Below are 16808 nucleotides of genomic sequence, written 5' to 3' on the forward strand. Positions count from 1 at the left end.
GTTCCAGTGGCTCATAGGCCGCTTAAAACAGTTTCATGAGAAAGCCAGGCACCGGCTGGAAAAAAAATAAAAATAAATACATACCATACCAGGGTTATTTTATCTTCAGCCATCATCCCAGTAAATTACTTGAAAACTGCAATGTATATACAATGGGGAAATAAATTTTTTGATCCCCTGCAGATTTTGTAAGTTTGCCCATTTTCAAAAAAATGAAGGGTCTATAATTTTTATCATAAAAGTGTATAATAAATGATAGAGACAGAATATTAACCAAAAATCACGATACAAATGTTATAAAAAGTTGCAGTTCAGTGAGTGAAATAAGTATTTGATCCCCAAGCAAAACATGACAGAACTTGGTGGAGAAACCCTTGTTGGCAAGCACAGAGGTCAGACGTTTCTTGTAGTTGGTGACCAGGTTTTCTCACATCTCAGGAGGGATTTTGGTCCACTCTTCTTTACAGATCTTCTCTAAATCTTTCAGGTTTCTAGGCAACTCAAAACTTCAGCTCCCTCCATAAATTTTCTATAGGATTAAGGTCTGGAGACTGGTTAGGCCACTCCATGACCTTAACGTGCTTCTTCTTGAGGCACTCCTTTGTTGCCTTGGCGGTATGTTTTGGGTCATTGTCATGCTTGAAGACCCATCCACGACCCATCTTCAGTGTCCCGGCTGAGGGAAGAAGGTTCTCATCCAAGATTTTACAATGCATGGACCTTCTATCCATTGGCCCCTCAATGCGGCAAAGTCAGCCTGTACCTTTAGCAGAGAAACAGCCCCAAAGCATCATGTTTCCACCTCTGTAGAGATGGTGTTCTTAGGGTCATAGTCAGCATTTTTTTTTCCTCCAAACACGTTGAGTTAAGGCCAAAGAGCTCAATTTTGATCTCATCTGAACACAGCATTTTCCCCCAATCCTTCTCTGAATCATTTAGATGTTCATTGGCAAACTTCACATGGGTCAGTACATGTGCCTTCTTGAGGAGGGGGACCTTGCTGGCACTGCAGGACTTCAATCCATGGCAGTGTATTGTGTTACCAATGGTTTTTTTGGTGACTGTGGTCCCAACTGCCTTGAGATCATTCACAAGCTCCTCCCATGTAGTTGTGGGCTGATCCCTCACTTTTATCATGATCATCCTCACCCCATAAGCTGAAATCTTGCAAGAAGCTCCAGCCAGAAGGGTATTGGTGGTTATTTAGTATTTCTTCCATTTGCTAATATTCGCTCCAACAGTTTTCTTCTCACCAAGCTTCTTGATGATGGTCTTGTAGCCCATTACAGCCTTGATCAGGTCTACAATCTTGGCCCTGATGTCCTTTGACAGTTCTTTGGTCTTCCCATGATGGTGAGGTTTAAATGGAAGAAAGAGATTCTGTGGACAGGTGTCTTTAATACACATTATGAGTTGTCGTTAGGAGCACCTTCTTAAATTGACAGGACTAATCTGTGTACCACATACTGCAGCCAGTCTGTGGGAGCCACAATAAAAGTCCTTACACACTGGCTTTCTGCCCGGCGGACTCGGTTTTGCTCAGCGGGGATCGATCCGCTGAGCAGGTGGATGACAGGTCAGTCTCCGCTCACTGTGCTGAGACGGACCTGTCAGAGCCCCGCTCCCCTCTATGGGAGATCAGATATGAACGGACCATCTGTCTGTTTTAATTCAATCCCATCTGATCCTCCAGACGGATTGAAAATAGGGTTTTCATCCTTCCGGATTTCACAGACCACATCGGATCGGATAGCAGCGGAAATTTCACCACTGACCCATAGGGGTGAATGGAGCGCCCGATCAGGTCCGCCTGAGAAGCCTGTGTGAAAGGGGCCTTATTGTTGGTTGGTGGGGGACCAAATACTTATTTTACTCACTGAACTGCAACTCAATTTAGAACATTTGTATGGTGTTATTTCTGTATTTTTGGTTGATATTTTGTCTCTATCATTTAAAATACACCTATGATAAATATTACAGACTCTTAAATTTCTTTGCAAGTGGGCAAACTTACAAAATTTGCAGGGAATCAAATAATTATTTTCCCTACTGTATACATATTGCGGTCAACAAGTGGTTAAAGCAGTATTAAACCCAAAAGTAAACATTATATTGTAGTTTAATAATCCTTAGATGTGATGGCTGCATTCATTTTTCTTTTTTAGGCTTTTTTCTTTTAGTTTCATCTGGTGATCCAGCCAGCAAGTCTGTTTTTCCAAAGTGCAAGCTCTCCAGAAAAACGTATCAGTTTACATAGATGAGACAAACCATTTAAAGTATAACTAAAAAGGCAAAACTCCCCCCCCCCCCCAAGTTTTGGATAGAGTAGAGAGGGATTACATCACCTGTCAGTTATTATTGCTGTGTGTGCCCCCCCATTGGGGAGATTCACTCTCCCTATTTGTCCTGTTTACCATTATCACTGAAAGTGAAAGAAAATCCCCAAATTATGGGTTGTCCACTGAATAGTAATAGAGGGGAAATCTTCCAATGGGGACACTAATTCTAGTGACCTAGGGGTTCCCCCAAGGGATTCCCTTCATTTGCAGGAATTTCCTCTCAACTCCTATAGTGGTTATAGGCCAGGATGAAGGGAAAAAACTTTACAATGGGACACAGACGGTGGAAAAAAATAAATAAATCTGACGGGTTATAATCCTCCCTTATGCTATCCAAAATTTAAAGAAAAAAAGTTTTGCCTATAGTTCTACTTTAAAGTGTCATTAACCACTTAAAGTGGAGTTTCACCCAAAAGTTGAACTTCTACTCATCTACTTCCTCCTTGGCACCTTTCAGTGAGGATGGGAGGGTCAGGGGAATGGGTACCCGATTTTGACAGGTATCCCACTTCTGGGACACAGTGCCGCTCCTCGGAAGTTCGTCCCCTTTCTCCCCCCCCCCCGCGCCAATAAAAATGAGCGGCGCTTCGCGCATGCGCAGTAGGAAGCTGGCTGTGTAGCCGAAAGGCTTCATTGCCAGTTTCCCTTAGAATGAATGGCGGCGGCGGCAGCCGATACGAAAATCGACTGGGGTGCTGACATTGTGGGTTCCCTGGGCAGGTAAATATATGAAAAGTCAGCAGCTACAGGATTTTTACAGGATTTGTAGCTGCTGACCTAATTTTTATTTTCCACAGATGGAACTCAGCTTTAAAAAGGACCAAGCCTTTTTCTTACATTTGTTTAAAAGTTTAAAATCAGTATTTTTTCCAGACAATTCCTTAGAACCCCCACCCATTTTTTTTATATATATATTGTTTTTTTTTTTTATTTTTTTATTTTTTTTTTTAGGCCCCAGAGAATAAAATGGCGGTTGTTGAAATTTTTTATGTCACATAATTAAAAAAAAAAAAAAAACTATTTACAGTGCATCCGGAAAGTATTCACAGCGCTTCACCTTTTCCACATTTATTTTACAGTCTTATTCCAAAATGGATTAAATTCATTATTTGCCTCAAAATTCTATAAACAATACCCCATAATGACACATGAAGTTTGTTTGAAATCTTTGCAAATTTATTAAAAATAAGAAACAAAAAAAATCCCATGTACAGAAGTATTCACAGCCTTTACCATGACACTCAAAATTGAGCTCAGGTGCATCCTGTTTCCACTGATCATCCTTGAGATGTTTCTACAACTTGATTGGAGTTCACCTGTGGTAAAGTCAGTTGATTGGACATGATTTGGAAAGGCACACACCTGTCTATATAAGGTCCCACAGTTAACAGTGCATGTCAGAGCACAAACCAAGCCATAAAGTCCAAGGAATTGTCTGTAGACCTCAGATACAGGATTGTATGGAGGCACAGATCTGGGGAAGGGTACAGAAACATTTCTGCAGCATTGAAGGTCCCAATGAGCACAGTGACCTCCAATACCAATAAATGGGAGAAGTTTGGAACCCCAGGACTCTTACTAGAGTGGGCCGCCCGGCCTAACTAAGTGTTCGGGGGAGAAGGGCCTTAGTCAGGGAGGTGACCAAGAACCTGATGGTCACTGTGACAGAGCTCCAGCGTTCCTCTGTGGAGAGAAGAGAACCTTCCAGGAGAACAACCATCTCTGCAGCACTCCATTAATCAGACCTGTATGGTAGAGTGGTCATATGGAAGGCTCTCCTCAGTAAAAGGCACATGGCAGCCCGCCTGGAGTTTGCCAAAAGGCACCTGATGGATTCTCAGTCCACGAAACAAAATTCTCTGCTCTGATGAAACAAAGATTGAACTCTTTGGCCTGAATGGTAAGCGTCATGTCTGGAGGAAACCAGGCACCACTCATCACCTGCCCAATACCATCCCTACAGTGAAGCATGGTGGTGGATGCATCATACAGTGAGGATGTTTTTTCAGTGGCAGGAACTGGGAGACTAATCAGGATCGAGGGAAAGATGAATCCAGCAATGTACAGAGATATCCTTAATGAAATAAAACATGCTCCATCGTGCTCTGGACCTCAGACTGGGGAGAAGGTTCATCTTCCAACACGACAATGACCCCAAGCAAACCCAAAACAACAAAAAACAGTGGCTATGGGACAGCTCTGTGAATGTCCTTGAGTGGTCCAACCAGAGCCCAGACTTGAACCCGATTGAACATCTCCGAGGAGATCTGAAAATGTCTGTGCACCGACACTCCTCATCCAACCTGATGGAGCTTGAGAGGTCCTGCAAAGAAGAATGGGAGAAACTGCCCAAAAATAGGTGTGCCAAGCTTGTAGCATCATACTCAAAGACTAAAGTATTGAGCAAAGACTGAATACTTATGTACATGGGATTTCTTTTTAAATAAATTTGCAAAGATTTCAAACAAACTTCTTTCACGTTTTCATGATGGGAGATTGTTTGTAGCATTTGGAAGAAAATAATGACATTTCGGTGCATCCCTACCTGTAACATAACAAAATGTGGAAAAAGTGAAGCTCTTTGAATAATTTCCGGATGCACTGTACACACCCAAGCTGGCACCCCATAGACGCACAGAGGGCATCGCATGCTCCTTACATTATCATGTTTGAAGAAGCAGAGCATTTTCAGTTCCCTAAAGACCCGCTTACAAGACACCAGGTTCTGGAAGACATTTGGCATCTTTTTCAGGGCGACGCGTTTGCCATCTCGAGGGTCCGTCACTGACCTGTAGAGTACAAAGAAACAACAATTACAGATCTGCAAGAGAGCGATTGTCACCAGGCTTCCCACCACATACAAGGGGCACCTATCCTCCTGATACACTTTTTGCCCCTTTTTCCTCATACCGATACATCTACCAAGAAAAACAGACTTCAACCTCATGTGGTACCTCCCTGTATGGGTCACACCTGGCACCTATGTTTAAAATCAGCAATGGGCCATTCCCAGGAGCCAGGCACATACTGCAATATTGGAATGAGATGTGGAGTCCGGGCCTCAGTCACATCTTGTCTGTTGGCCTGCGTCGAGCGCAGTGCAAGGACACACAGAAAACAATTGTTTTCTACATGCCCTGTTCACAGCAGAATGATGCAGCTATGTACACCGTGCAATGCACGTCACCGGAGCGTGCGGTGCTGCAAACAGTTGAGTGAAATGTCATTTTGTAAAATTTCAATAAAGCAAAAAAAAAAAAAAAAACCTGCAATGTATTGTAACATTGCATCAAAGTGTGCCGCCCTTAACACCATGTACATATAAACATGGAGAATAACGTGCACGGGTCCCAATGCCTCGTTTCCACTGAGGTTCGGTTCGGTACACCTTGATCAGGCTTGCGTTTCCACCGCCAACAGTACCTAAACTCTACAGTACCTCAACAGTATAGCTCCTCCCTGTTTAGTACGGTACCCCAATGAAAGGATACATAAAAGTGGTAAGATACGGAATTAGGGTACCATTTACAACTTTTGACAATGGAAATGGCAAAAATTGCATACCGTGCCGCTCAGTGGAAACAAGGCATTAGAGAGCTAAGGGAATCATTACAACTACATCAGAAGCAGTAAGGATATCCCATGTTATCCCAATAGTACAACTTGTTATACCACAGAGGACTATGTCACCCATTATGAGGGGTTCCCACCACCCCTGTGCTGAGTTCCTGGGTCTGTACACCTGCTGTGCCCATTATGAGGGTTCCCACCGTCCCTGTGCTGAGTTCCTGGGTCTGTACACCTGCTGTGCCCATTATGAGGGGTTCCCACCATCCCTATGCTGAGTTCCTGGGTCTGTACACCTGATGTGCCCATTATGAGGGGTTCCCACCATCCCTGTGCGGAGTTCCCAGGTCTGTACACCTGCTGTTCCCATTATGAGGGGTCCCCACCATCCCTGTGCTGAGTTCCTGGGTCTGTACACCTGATGTGCCCATTATTAGGAGGGTTTCTCATCATCCCTGTGCTGGAATTATGGCAAGAGATCCCACTGAAGAATATAAAAAGGCCAGAAGCTGACTTGCTCCACTTATCCCTTTCTGGGTGAATTGGTCTCAGGCAGTCAGGGGGGGGGGGGAGTTATTTGTCAGATAGGGACATTGGGAATGCGGCTGAGGGGCACTCAAAGCACAAAAATCCCAAATCACACAAACTCCGGAATGACAGATATCTGCCTGGGAACTGATAACACAGACTGGGAAATGGGACCTCACAAGGACACTGCCAGGGACGGCAACGGCCACACACCAATCTCCAATCCCCACAGACGTCATTAGATTAGGCAATGAGGGGTGGGAAACGTCACCCATCAACTCTGTGCCCACCACAGGGCTATCCTACCAGACACCAGGACTGTCATGGTGACCCTGGGAGTCACACAGCAACCGCTTCTGATAAAACATCTCACCAATGATACAAATGCCAATCTGAAACTGTCTGTCAGTTGTCGTTTTCATGCCAACCCTGGGCACTCCGCATACGTTATTACCTTCCTACCGACCCCGGGCACTCCGCACACGTTCCTTCCTACCGACCCCGGGCACTGCGCATACGTTATTACCTTCCTACCGACCCCGGGCACTCCGCACGCGTTATTACCTTCCTACCGACCCCGGGCACTCCGCACACGTTCCTTCCTGCCGACCCCGGCACTCCGCACGCGTTCCTTCCTACTGCTGTGCCACACACCTCAGCCGGTTCTACTGCCAGCCGTCTCACCCCAGTCCTGTCATTTACAGGGTGCTGCACCCTCTAACCTACCAAACCGGTCCAGGGTGCAGACCACCACAAGGAGCAAGGACACCTCACCCCACCAACATACAATGTCCATACAGAGCAGATATTGTCCTATCAGAGACCCACAGAGCTCTGCAGATGGCTAAAGCCGAGCCACCTCCCATTTCCCGGGAACCCCCCAAACACCCCACTGTCCATACTCTGGGGTACCCCCAAATACCACACCATCCGTAACCAAGGGTACCACCAAATACCACACCGTCCATAACCAAGGGTACCCCCATATACCACCGACCCACAGAGCTCTGCAGATGGCTAAAGCCGAGCCACCTCCCATTTCCCGGGAACCCCCCAAACACCCCACTGTCCATACTCCGGGGTACCCCCAAATACCACACCGTCCATAACCAAGGGTACCCCCATATACCACACCGTCCATAACCAAGGGTACCCCCAAATACCACACCGTCCATAACCGAGGCCTCCACAAATCTCTCACCTCACCAGCTACAAGATGATCACAGTAAGCCGCAAAAATAAAATGCCCACTCAAAGTGTCATCTAATGCCGCCCCCCCCCCCCGGTCACATGATGTCCCCTTAATCCCCCCAAAAGAGGTCATATGATGTCCTCACCCCCTCCCCAAAAACAGGTCACACGATATCCCTTCTGTACCCTCCACACCAGTCACATGATGTTCCCTCTGTACCCCTCAATACAGGTCACATGATGTCCCCTCAGTACCCTCCCACATGGGTCGCCAGATATCTTCTCTACTTCCCCCCAATACAGGTCACCTGATGTTCCCCCTGGACCCCCCACACCAAGTCACCTGATGTCCCCTCTAGGTCACATGATGCCCCCCCCCCCGTTCCGCAAGGGAACCTGATGTCCTCCCAAGACTCCCCCACACCAACCACCTGATGTCCCCCCCCTTACCCCTCCCACAACTGTCACCCAATGTCCCCCCCTCGACCCCCCCAACAGTCACCTGATGCCCCCCCACATCAAGTCACCTGATGTCCCCCCTATACCCCCCACATTAAGTCACCTGATGTCCCCCCTCAACAGTCACCTGATGTCCCCCCTCCTACACCCCCTACAACAGTCACCTGATGTCCCCCCTCCTACACCCCCAAAACCGTCACCTGATGTCCCCCCTCCTACACCCCCCACAAAAGTCACCTGATGTCCCTCCTAGACCGCCCCACAACAGTCACCTGATGTCCCTCCTAGGTCATCTGGTGTCTCCCCTGAGCCCCCTCCACCAGACACCTGATGTCCCCACTAGACCCCCCCAGGTCACCTGATGTCCCCCCCACACTTGCCACCCAATGTCTCCCTTGTACTTCCCCAGGTCACCTGCTGTTTCCCCCCCCACACCATTCAGCTAATGTCCCCCCTGTATCCCCCACACCAGCCACCTGTTCCCCCCCCAGCTCACCTGATGTCCACCCTGTACCCCCCACACCAGCCACCTGATGCCCCCCCAGATCACCTGATGTCCCCCCTGTACCCCCCACACCAGCCACCTGATCCCCCCCCAGGTCACCTGATGTCCCCCCTGTACCCCCCACACCAGCCACCTGATCCCCCCCGGTCACCTGATGTCCCCCCTGTACCCCCTACACCAGCCACCTGATCTCCCCCCTGTACCCCCCACAGCAGCCACCTGATCTCCCCCCTGTACCCGCCCACACCAGCCACTTGATGTCCCCCCTAGGTCACCTGATGCCCCCCCTGTACCCCCCACACCAGCCACCTGATGCCCCCCCCAGATCCCCTGATGTCCCCCCCTGTAGCCCCCACACCAGCCACCTGATGTCCCCCCCTAGGTCACCTGATGTACCCCCACACCAGCTACTTGATGTCCCCCCCTCGGTCACCTGATGTCCCCCCCACACCAGCCACCTGATGTCCCCCCTGTACCCCCCACACCAGCCACCTGATGTCCCCCCTGTACCCCCCACGTCACCTGATGTCCCCCCTGTACCCCCCCCACTTGATGTCCCCCCTGTACACCCCACACCAGCCACCTGATGTCCCTCCTACACCCCCCACAACAGTCACCTGATGTCCCTCCTAGGTCATCTGGTGTCTCCCCTGAGCCCCCTCCACCAGACACCTGATGTCCGCACTAGACCCCCCAGGTCACCTGATGTCCCCCCCACACTTGCCACCTAATGTCTCCCTTGTACTTCCCCAGGTCACCTGTTGTGTCCCCCCACACACCAGTCAGCTGATGTCCCCCCTGTATCCCCCACACCAGCCACCCGATGCCCCCCCCAGTTCACCTGATGTCCCCCCTGTACCCCCCACCTGATGTCCCCCCTCCAATAACCTTATGTCCCCCCCTGTACCCCCCACACCAGCCACCTGATATCCCCCTTAGGTCACCTGATGTCCCCCCTGTACCCCCCACACAAGCCACTTGATGTCACCCTGTACCCCCCACACCAGGCATCTGATGTCCCCCCTGTACCCCCCACACCAGCCACCTGATGTCCCCCCCCCTAGGTCACCTGATGTCCCCCTCTGTACCCCCCACACCAGCCACCTGATGTCCCCCCCTGTAGCCCCCGCAGCAGCCAGCTAATTCTCTCTCCCCCCCCCCCCAGGTCACCTGGAGTCCCCCTTGTACCCCCAACAGATCACATGATATCCCGTCTGCACCCCCTACACAGGTCACATGATCGCACACATCCCTCCCCCCCATATATATATTCTGAGGGGTGTCATTACACAATGCTCCCCCTCCCCCGACACTTACCAGACCACCCCGAAGGCCCCGTATCCGATAGGTCTGTCAGGCTCGGGCTCAGGATGTGGGGGAAGGGGGGAGGCTGGCACAGATGCCGCGCTGGTGCCCCCGGGGTGGCAGTAGAATTTCTGTGCCAGCGGCGGCTGGATGAGCCCCCCGAACACCCCGCTACACACCGGGCGCCCGGGCCCCGGGAACGCCATGGGCCCCGCTCCCTGCTCCTGCAGACCGGGAGACCCCGTGCCGCATCAGCTGGAACAATGCAGCCTCCCGGCATGCAGCGCGTCTGCCATGGCCCCGCCTCCTTCTCCTTCTCTCTGTGTACTGCGACGTCCCCGCCCACGATGCCTCAGAGTTCCGCCTTTACACGCCCCTCTCCCCGCTACAGTGACAGTCAAGCCCCGCCTTTTACATTGAGCCCCTCCTCCTGTCCTCAAAGTATACTGCCGAGGAATGGGAGAGAGAATAATACTCCTCTACCAATCAGAGAGTGTACTCTGTACACCCTCAACCAATCAGAGCCTTCCTCTATATACACACTACAGCGTCAACCTATCACAATCCTTCCATGTATACACAGCTGAGTGCTTGTATGTGACATATAGATATGTAATGTATATTACACACTGTATACCATCTATATATATATCACTGTATACCATCTATATATATCACTGTATAATATCTATATATATCACTGTATAACATCTATATATACCAACATCTATATATATCACTGTATACCATCTATATATTTCACTGTATAATATCTATATCTATCACTGTATAATATCTATATATACCAACATCTATATATATCACTGTATAACATCTATATATATATATCACTGTATAACATATATATATATATATCACTGTATAACATCTATATATATCACTGTATAATATCTATATCTATCACTGTATAATATCTATATATACCAACATCTATATATATCACTGTATAACATCTATATCTATATATATCACTGTATAATATCTATATATACCAACATCTATATATATCACTGTATACCATTTATATATATCACTGTATAACATCTATATATATATATCACTGTATAATATCTATATCTATCACTGTATAATATCTATATATATCACTGTATAACATCTATATATACCAACATCTATATATATCACTGTATAACATCTATATATACCAACATCTATATATATATATCACTGTATAACATCTATATATATATTACTGTATAACATCTATATATATATATCACTGTATAACATCTATATATATCACTGTATAATATCTATATATATATCACTGTATAACATCTATATATACCAACATCTATATATATATATATATATATATATTACTGTATAACATCTATCTATATATATATATATATATATATATATATATATATATATATATATATATATATATATATATATATTACTGTATAACATCTATATATACCAACATCTATATATATATATTACTGTATAACATCTATATATATATCACTATATAACATCTATTTATATCACTGTATAACATCTATATATATATATATATTTTTTTTTTTTAGTACTGTATAACATCTATATATATCACTGTATACCATCTATATATATCACTGTATAACATCTATATATATATATATATATATATATATATATATATATATATATATATATATATATATTACTGTATACCATCTATATATATATCACTGTATACCATCTATATATATCACTGTATAACATCTATATATATATATATATATATATATATATATATATATATACATATATTACTGTATACCATCTATATATATATATATATCACTGTATACCATCTATATATATCACTGTATAACATCTATATATATATATATATATATATATATTACTGTATACCATCTATATATATATATCACTGTATACGATCTATATATATCACTGTATAACATCTATCTATATATATATATATATATATATATATATATATATATATATATATATATTACTGTATAACATCTATATATACCAACATCTATATATATATATTACTGTATAACATCTATATATATATCACTATATAACATCTATTTATATCACTGTATAACATCTATATATATATATATATATTTTTTTTTTAGTACTGTATAACATCTATATATATTACTGTATACCATCTATATATATATCACTGTATACCATCTATATATATCACTGTATAACATCTATATATATATATATATATATATATATATATATATATATATATATATACATATATTACTGTATACCATCTATATATATATATATATCACTGTATACCATCTATATATATCACTGTATAACATCTATATATATATATATATATATATATATTACTGTATACCATCTATATATATATATCACTGTATACGATCTATATATATCACTGTATAACATCTATATATATATATATTACTGTATACCATCTATATATATATATATCACTGTATACGATCTATATATATCACTGTATAATATCTATATATATATATATTACTGTATACCATCTATATATATATATATATCACTGTATAACATCTATATATATCACTGTATAACATCTATATATATATATATATTACTGTATACCATCTATATATATATATATATTACTGTATACCATCTATATATATATATATATATATATATATATATATATATATATATATATATATATATATATATATATATCACTGTATAACATCTATATATATATATATATATATATATATATATATCACTGTATAACATCTATATATATATATATATATATATATATATATATATATATATTACTGTATACCATCTATATATATATATATATTACTGTATACCATCTATATATATCACTGTATAATATCTATATATATCACTGTATAACATCTATATATACCAACATCTATATATATCACTGTATAACATATATATATATATATATCACTGTATAACATATATATCTATCACTGTATAACATCTATATATATATCACTGTATAATATCTATATCTATCACTGTATAATATCTATATATACCAACATCTATATATATATCACTGTATAATATCTATATCTATATATATCACTGTATAATATCTATATATACCAACATCAATATATATCACTGTATAACATCTATATATATATATCACTGTATAACATATATATATATATCACTGTATAACATATATATATATATATATATATATATCACTGTATAACATCTATATATATCACTGTATAATATCTATATATATCACTGTATAATATCTATATATAGCAACATCTATATATATCACTGTATAACATCTATATATACCAACATCTATATATATATCACTGTATAACATCTATATATATATTACTGTATAACATCTATATATATATCACTGTATAACATCTATATATATTACTGTATAACATCTATATATACCAACATCTATATATATATCACTGTATAACATCTATTTATATCACTGTATAACATCTATATATATATATATATTTTTTTTTTGTTAGTACTGTATAACATCTATATATATCACTGTATAACATCTATATATATCACTGTATACCATCTATATATATCACTGTATAACATCTATATATATATATATATATATATATATATATATATATATATACATATATTACTGTATACCATCTATATATATATATATATATATCACTGTATACCATCTATATATATCACTGTATAATATCTATATATATCACTGTATAACATCTATATATATATATATATATATATATATATATATATATATATATATATATTACTGTATACCATCTATATATATATATCACTGTATACGATCTATATATATATCACTGTATAACATCTATATATATATATATATATATATATATATATATATATATATATATATTACTGTATACCATCTATATATATATATATCACTGTATACCATCTATATATATCACTGTATAATATCTATATATATATATTACTGTATACCATCTATATATATATATATATATCACTGTATACCATCTATATATATATATATATATCACTGTATACCATCTATATATATCACTGTATAACATCTATATATATATATATATATTACTGTATACCATCTATATATATATATATTACTGTATACCATCTATATATATATCACTGTATACCATCTATATATATATATTACTGTATACCAGCTATATATATATATCACTGTATACCATCTATATATATCACTGTATAATATCTATATATACCAACATCTATATATATCACTGTATACCATTTATATATATCACTGTATACCATCTATATATATATATTACTGTATACCATCTATATATATATATATCACTGTATACCATCTATATATATCACTGTATAACATCTATATATATCACTGTATAACATCTATATATATATATATATATATTACTGTATACCATCTATATATATATATCACTGTATACCATCTATATATATCACTGTATAACATCTATATATATCACTGTATAACATCTATATATATATATATATATATATTACTGTATACCATCTATATATATATATATATATCACTGTATACCATCTATATATATATATCACTGTATAATATATATATATATCACTGTATAACATCTATATATACCAACATCTATATATATCACTGTATACCATTTATATATATCACTGTATACCATCTATATATATATATATATATATATATATATATTACTGTATACCATCTATATATATATATATATCACTGTATACCATCTATATATATCACTGTATACCATCTATATATATATATCACTGTATAATATCTACATATATCACAGTATAATATCTATATATATATATATATCACTGTATACCATTTAAATATATCACTGTATAATATCTATATATATATATATATATATATATATATATATATATATCACTATATAACATCTATATATATATATATATATATATATATATCACTGTATAATATATATAAATATCACTGTATACATCTATATATATATATATATATATATATATATATATATATATACTGTATATATATCACTGTATACCATCTATATATATATCACTGTATAATATCTATATATATAAATTTGCTGTCCTCTCAAAATAACTCAACACACAGCCATTAATGTCTAAACCGCTGGCAACAAAAGTGAGTACACCCCTAAGTGACAATGTCCAAATTGGGCCCAAAGTGTGAATATTTTGTGTGCCCGCCATTATTTCCCAGCACTGCCTTAACCCTCTTGGGCATGGAGTTCACCAGAGCATCACAGGTTGTCACTGGAGTCCTCTTCCACTCCTCCATGATGACATCACGGAGCTGGTGGATGTTGGAGACCTTGCGCTCCTCCACCTTCGGTTTGAGGATGCCCTACAGATTCTCAATAGGGTTTAGGTCTGGAGACATGCTTGGCCAGTCCATCACCTTTACCCTCAGCTTCTTTAGCAAGGCAGTGGTCATCTTGGAGGTGTGTTTGGGGTCGTTATGTTGGAATACTGCCCTGCAGCCCAGTCTCTGAAGGGAGGGGATCATGCTCTGCTTCAGTATGTCACAGTACATGTTGGCATTCATGGTTCCCTCAATGAACTGTAGCTCCCCAGTGCCGGCAGCACTCATGCAGCCCCAGACCATGACACTCCCACCACCATGACTGACTGTAGGCAAGACACACTTGTCTTTGTACTCCTCACCTGGTTGCCGCCACACACGCTTGTCTTTATATATATATATATATATATACAGTATCTCACAAAAGGTCTGGAGACAGGGAGGGGGATGAGTATAAAACACATCCCCCTCCCTGTGTAATATTCACCCCATTCCTGTATAATGTACATCCTCACCCTGTATAATCTACACCCCCTCCCTACAAAATATACACCCCCTCCCTGTATAATATACAGCCCTTCCCTGTATAATATACACCCCTCCCCGTATAATCTACACCCCCTCCCTACAAAATATACACCCCCTCCCTGTATAACATACACCCCTTCCCTGTATAATATACACCCCTCCCTGTATAATATATACCCCCTCCCTGTATAATATACACCCCTCCCTGTATAACATACACCCCTTCCCTGTATAATATACACCCCCTCCCATACACCCCTTCCCTGTATAATATACACCCCTCCCTGTATAATATACACCCCTTCTCTGTATAATATACACCCCTCCCTGTATAATATACAGCCCTTCCCTGTATAATATACACCCCTCCCTGTATAATATACACCCCTCCCTGTATAATATACACCCCTTCTCTGTATAATATACACCCCTCCCTGTATAATATACACCCCTTCCCTGTATAATATACACCCCTTCTCTGTATAATATACACCCCTCCCTGTATAATATACACCCCTCCCTATATAATATACACCCCTCCCTGTATAATATACACCCCTTCTCTGTATAATATACACCCCTCCCTGTATAATATACACCCCTCCCTATATAATATACACCCCTCCCTGTATAATATACACCCCTTCTCTGTATAATATACACCCCTCCCTGTATAATATACACCCCTTCTCTGTATAATATACACCCCCTCCCTGTATAATATACACCCCTCCCTGTATAATATACACCCCTTCTCTGTATAATATACACCCCTCCCTGTATAATATACACCCCTCCCTGTATAATATACACCCCTTCCCTATATAATATACACCCCTCCCTGTATAATATACACCCTCCCTGTATAATATACACCCCTTCCCTGTATAATATACACCCCTTCTCTGTATAATATACACCCCTCCCTGTATAATATACACCCCTCCCTGTATAATATACA

The 16808-nt window shown here is 40.4% G+C and overlaps 1 protein-coding gene across 1 annotated transcript in view; it reads right to left on the bottom strand.

The window, feature by feature from the left end:
* LOC309557939 (serine/threonine-protein kinase NLK2) overlaps nucleotides 1–10198 on the bottom strand; it is a 36916-nt gene extending 26718 nt beyond the window's left edge. The window contains exons 1-2 of the mRNA XM_082260812.1: nucleotides 9907–10198; nucleotides 4949–5128 (exon numbers count right to left, since the gene is read on the bottom strand). Coding sequence (XP_082116938.1) covers nucleotides 4949–5128; nucleotides 9907–10100 — 374 coding nt within the window. The 5' untranslated portion in view covers nucleotides 10101–10198. The remainder of the gene's footprint in view (nucleotides 1–4948; nucleotides 5129–9906) is intronic.
* Nucleotides 10199–16808: the final 6610 nt, after the last annotated feature.

The sequence above is a fragment of the Pelophylax lessonae genome (assembly GCF_965119305.1).
Source record: "Pelophylax lessonae genome assembly, chromosome: 6".
Lineage (NCBI taxonomy): Eukaryota > Metazoa > Chordata > Amphibia > Anura > Ranidae > Pelophylax > Pelophylax lessonae.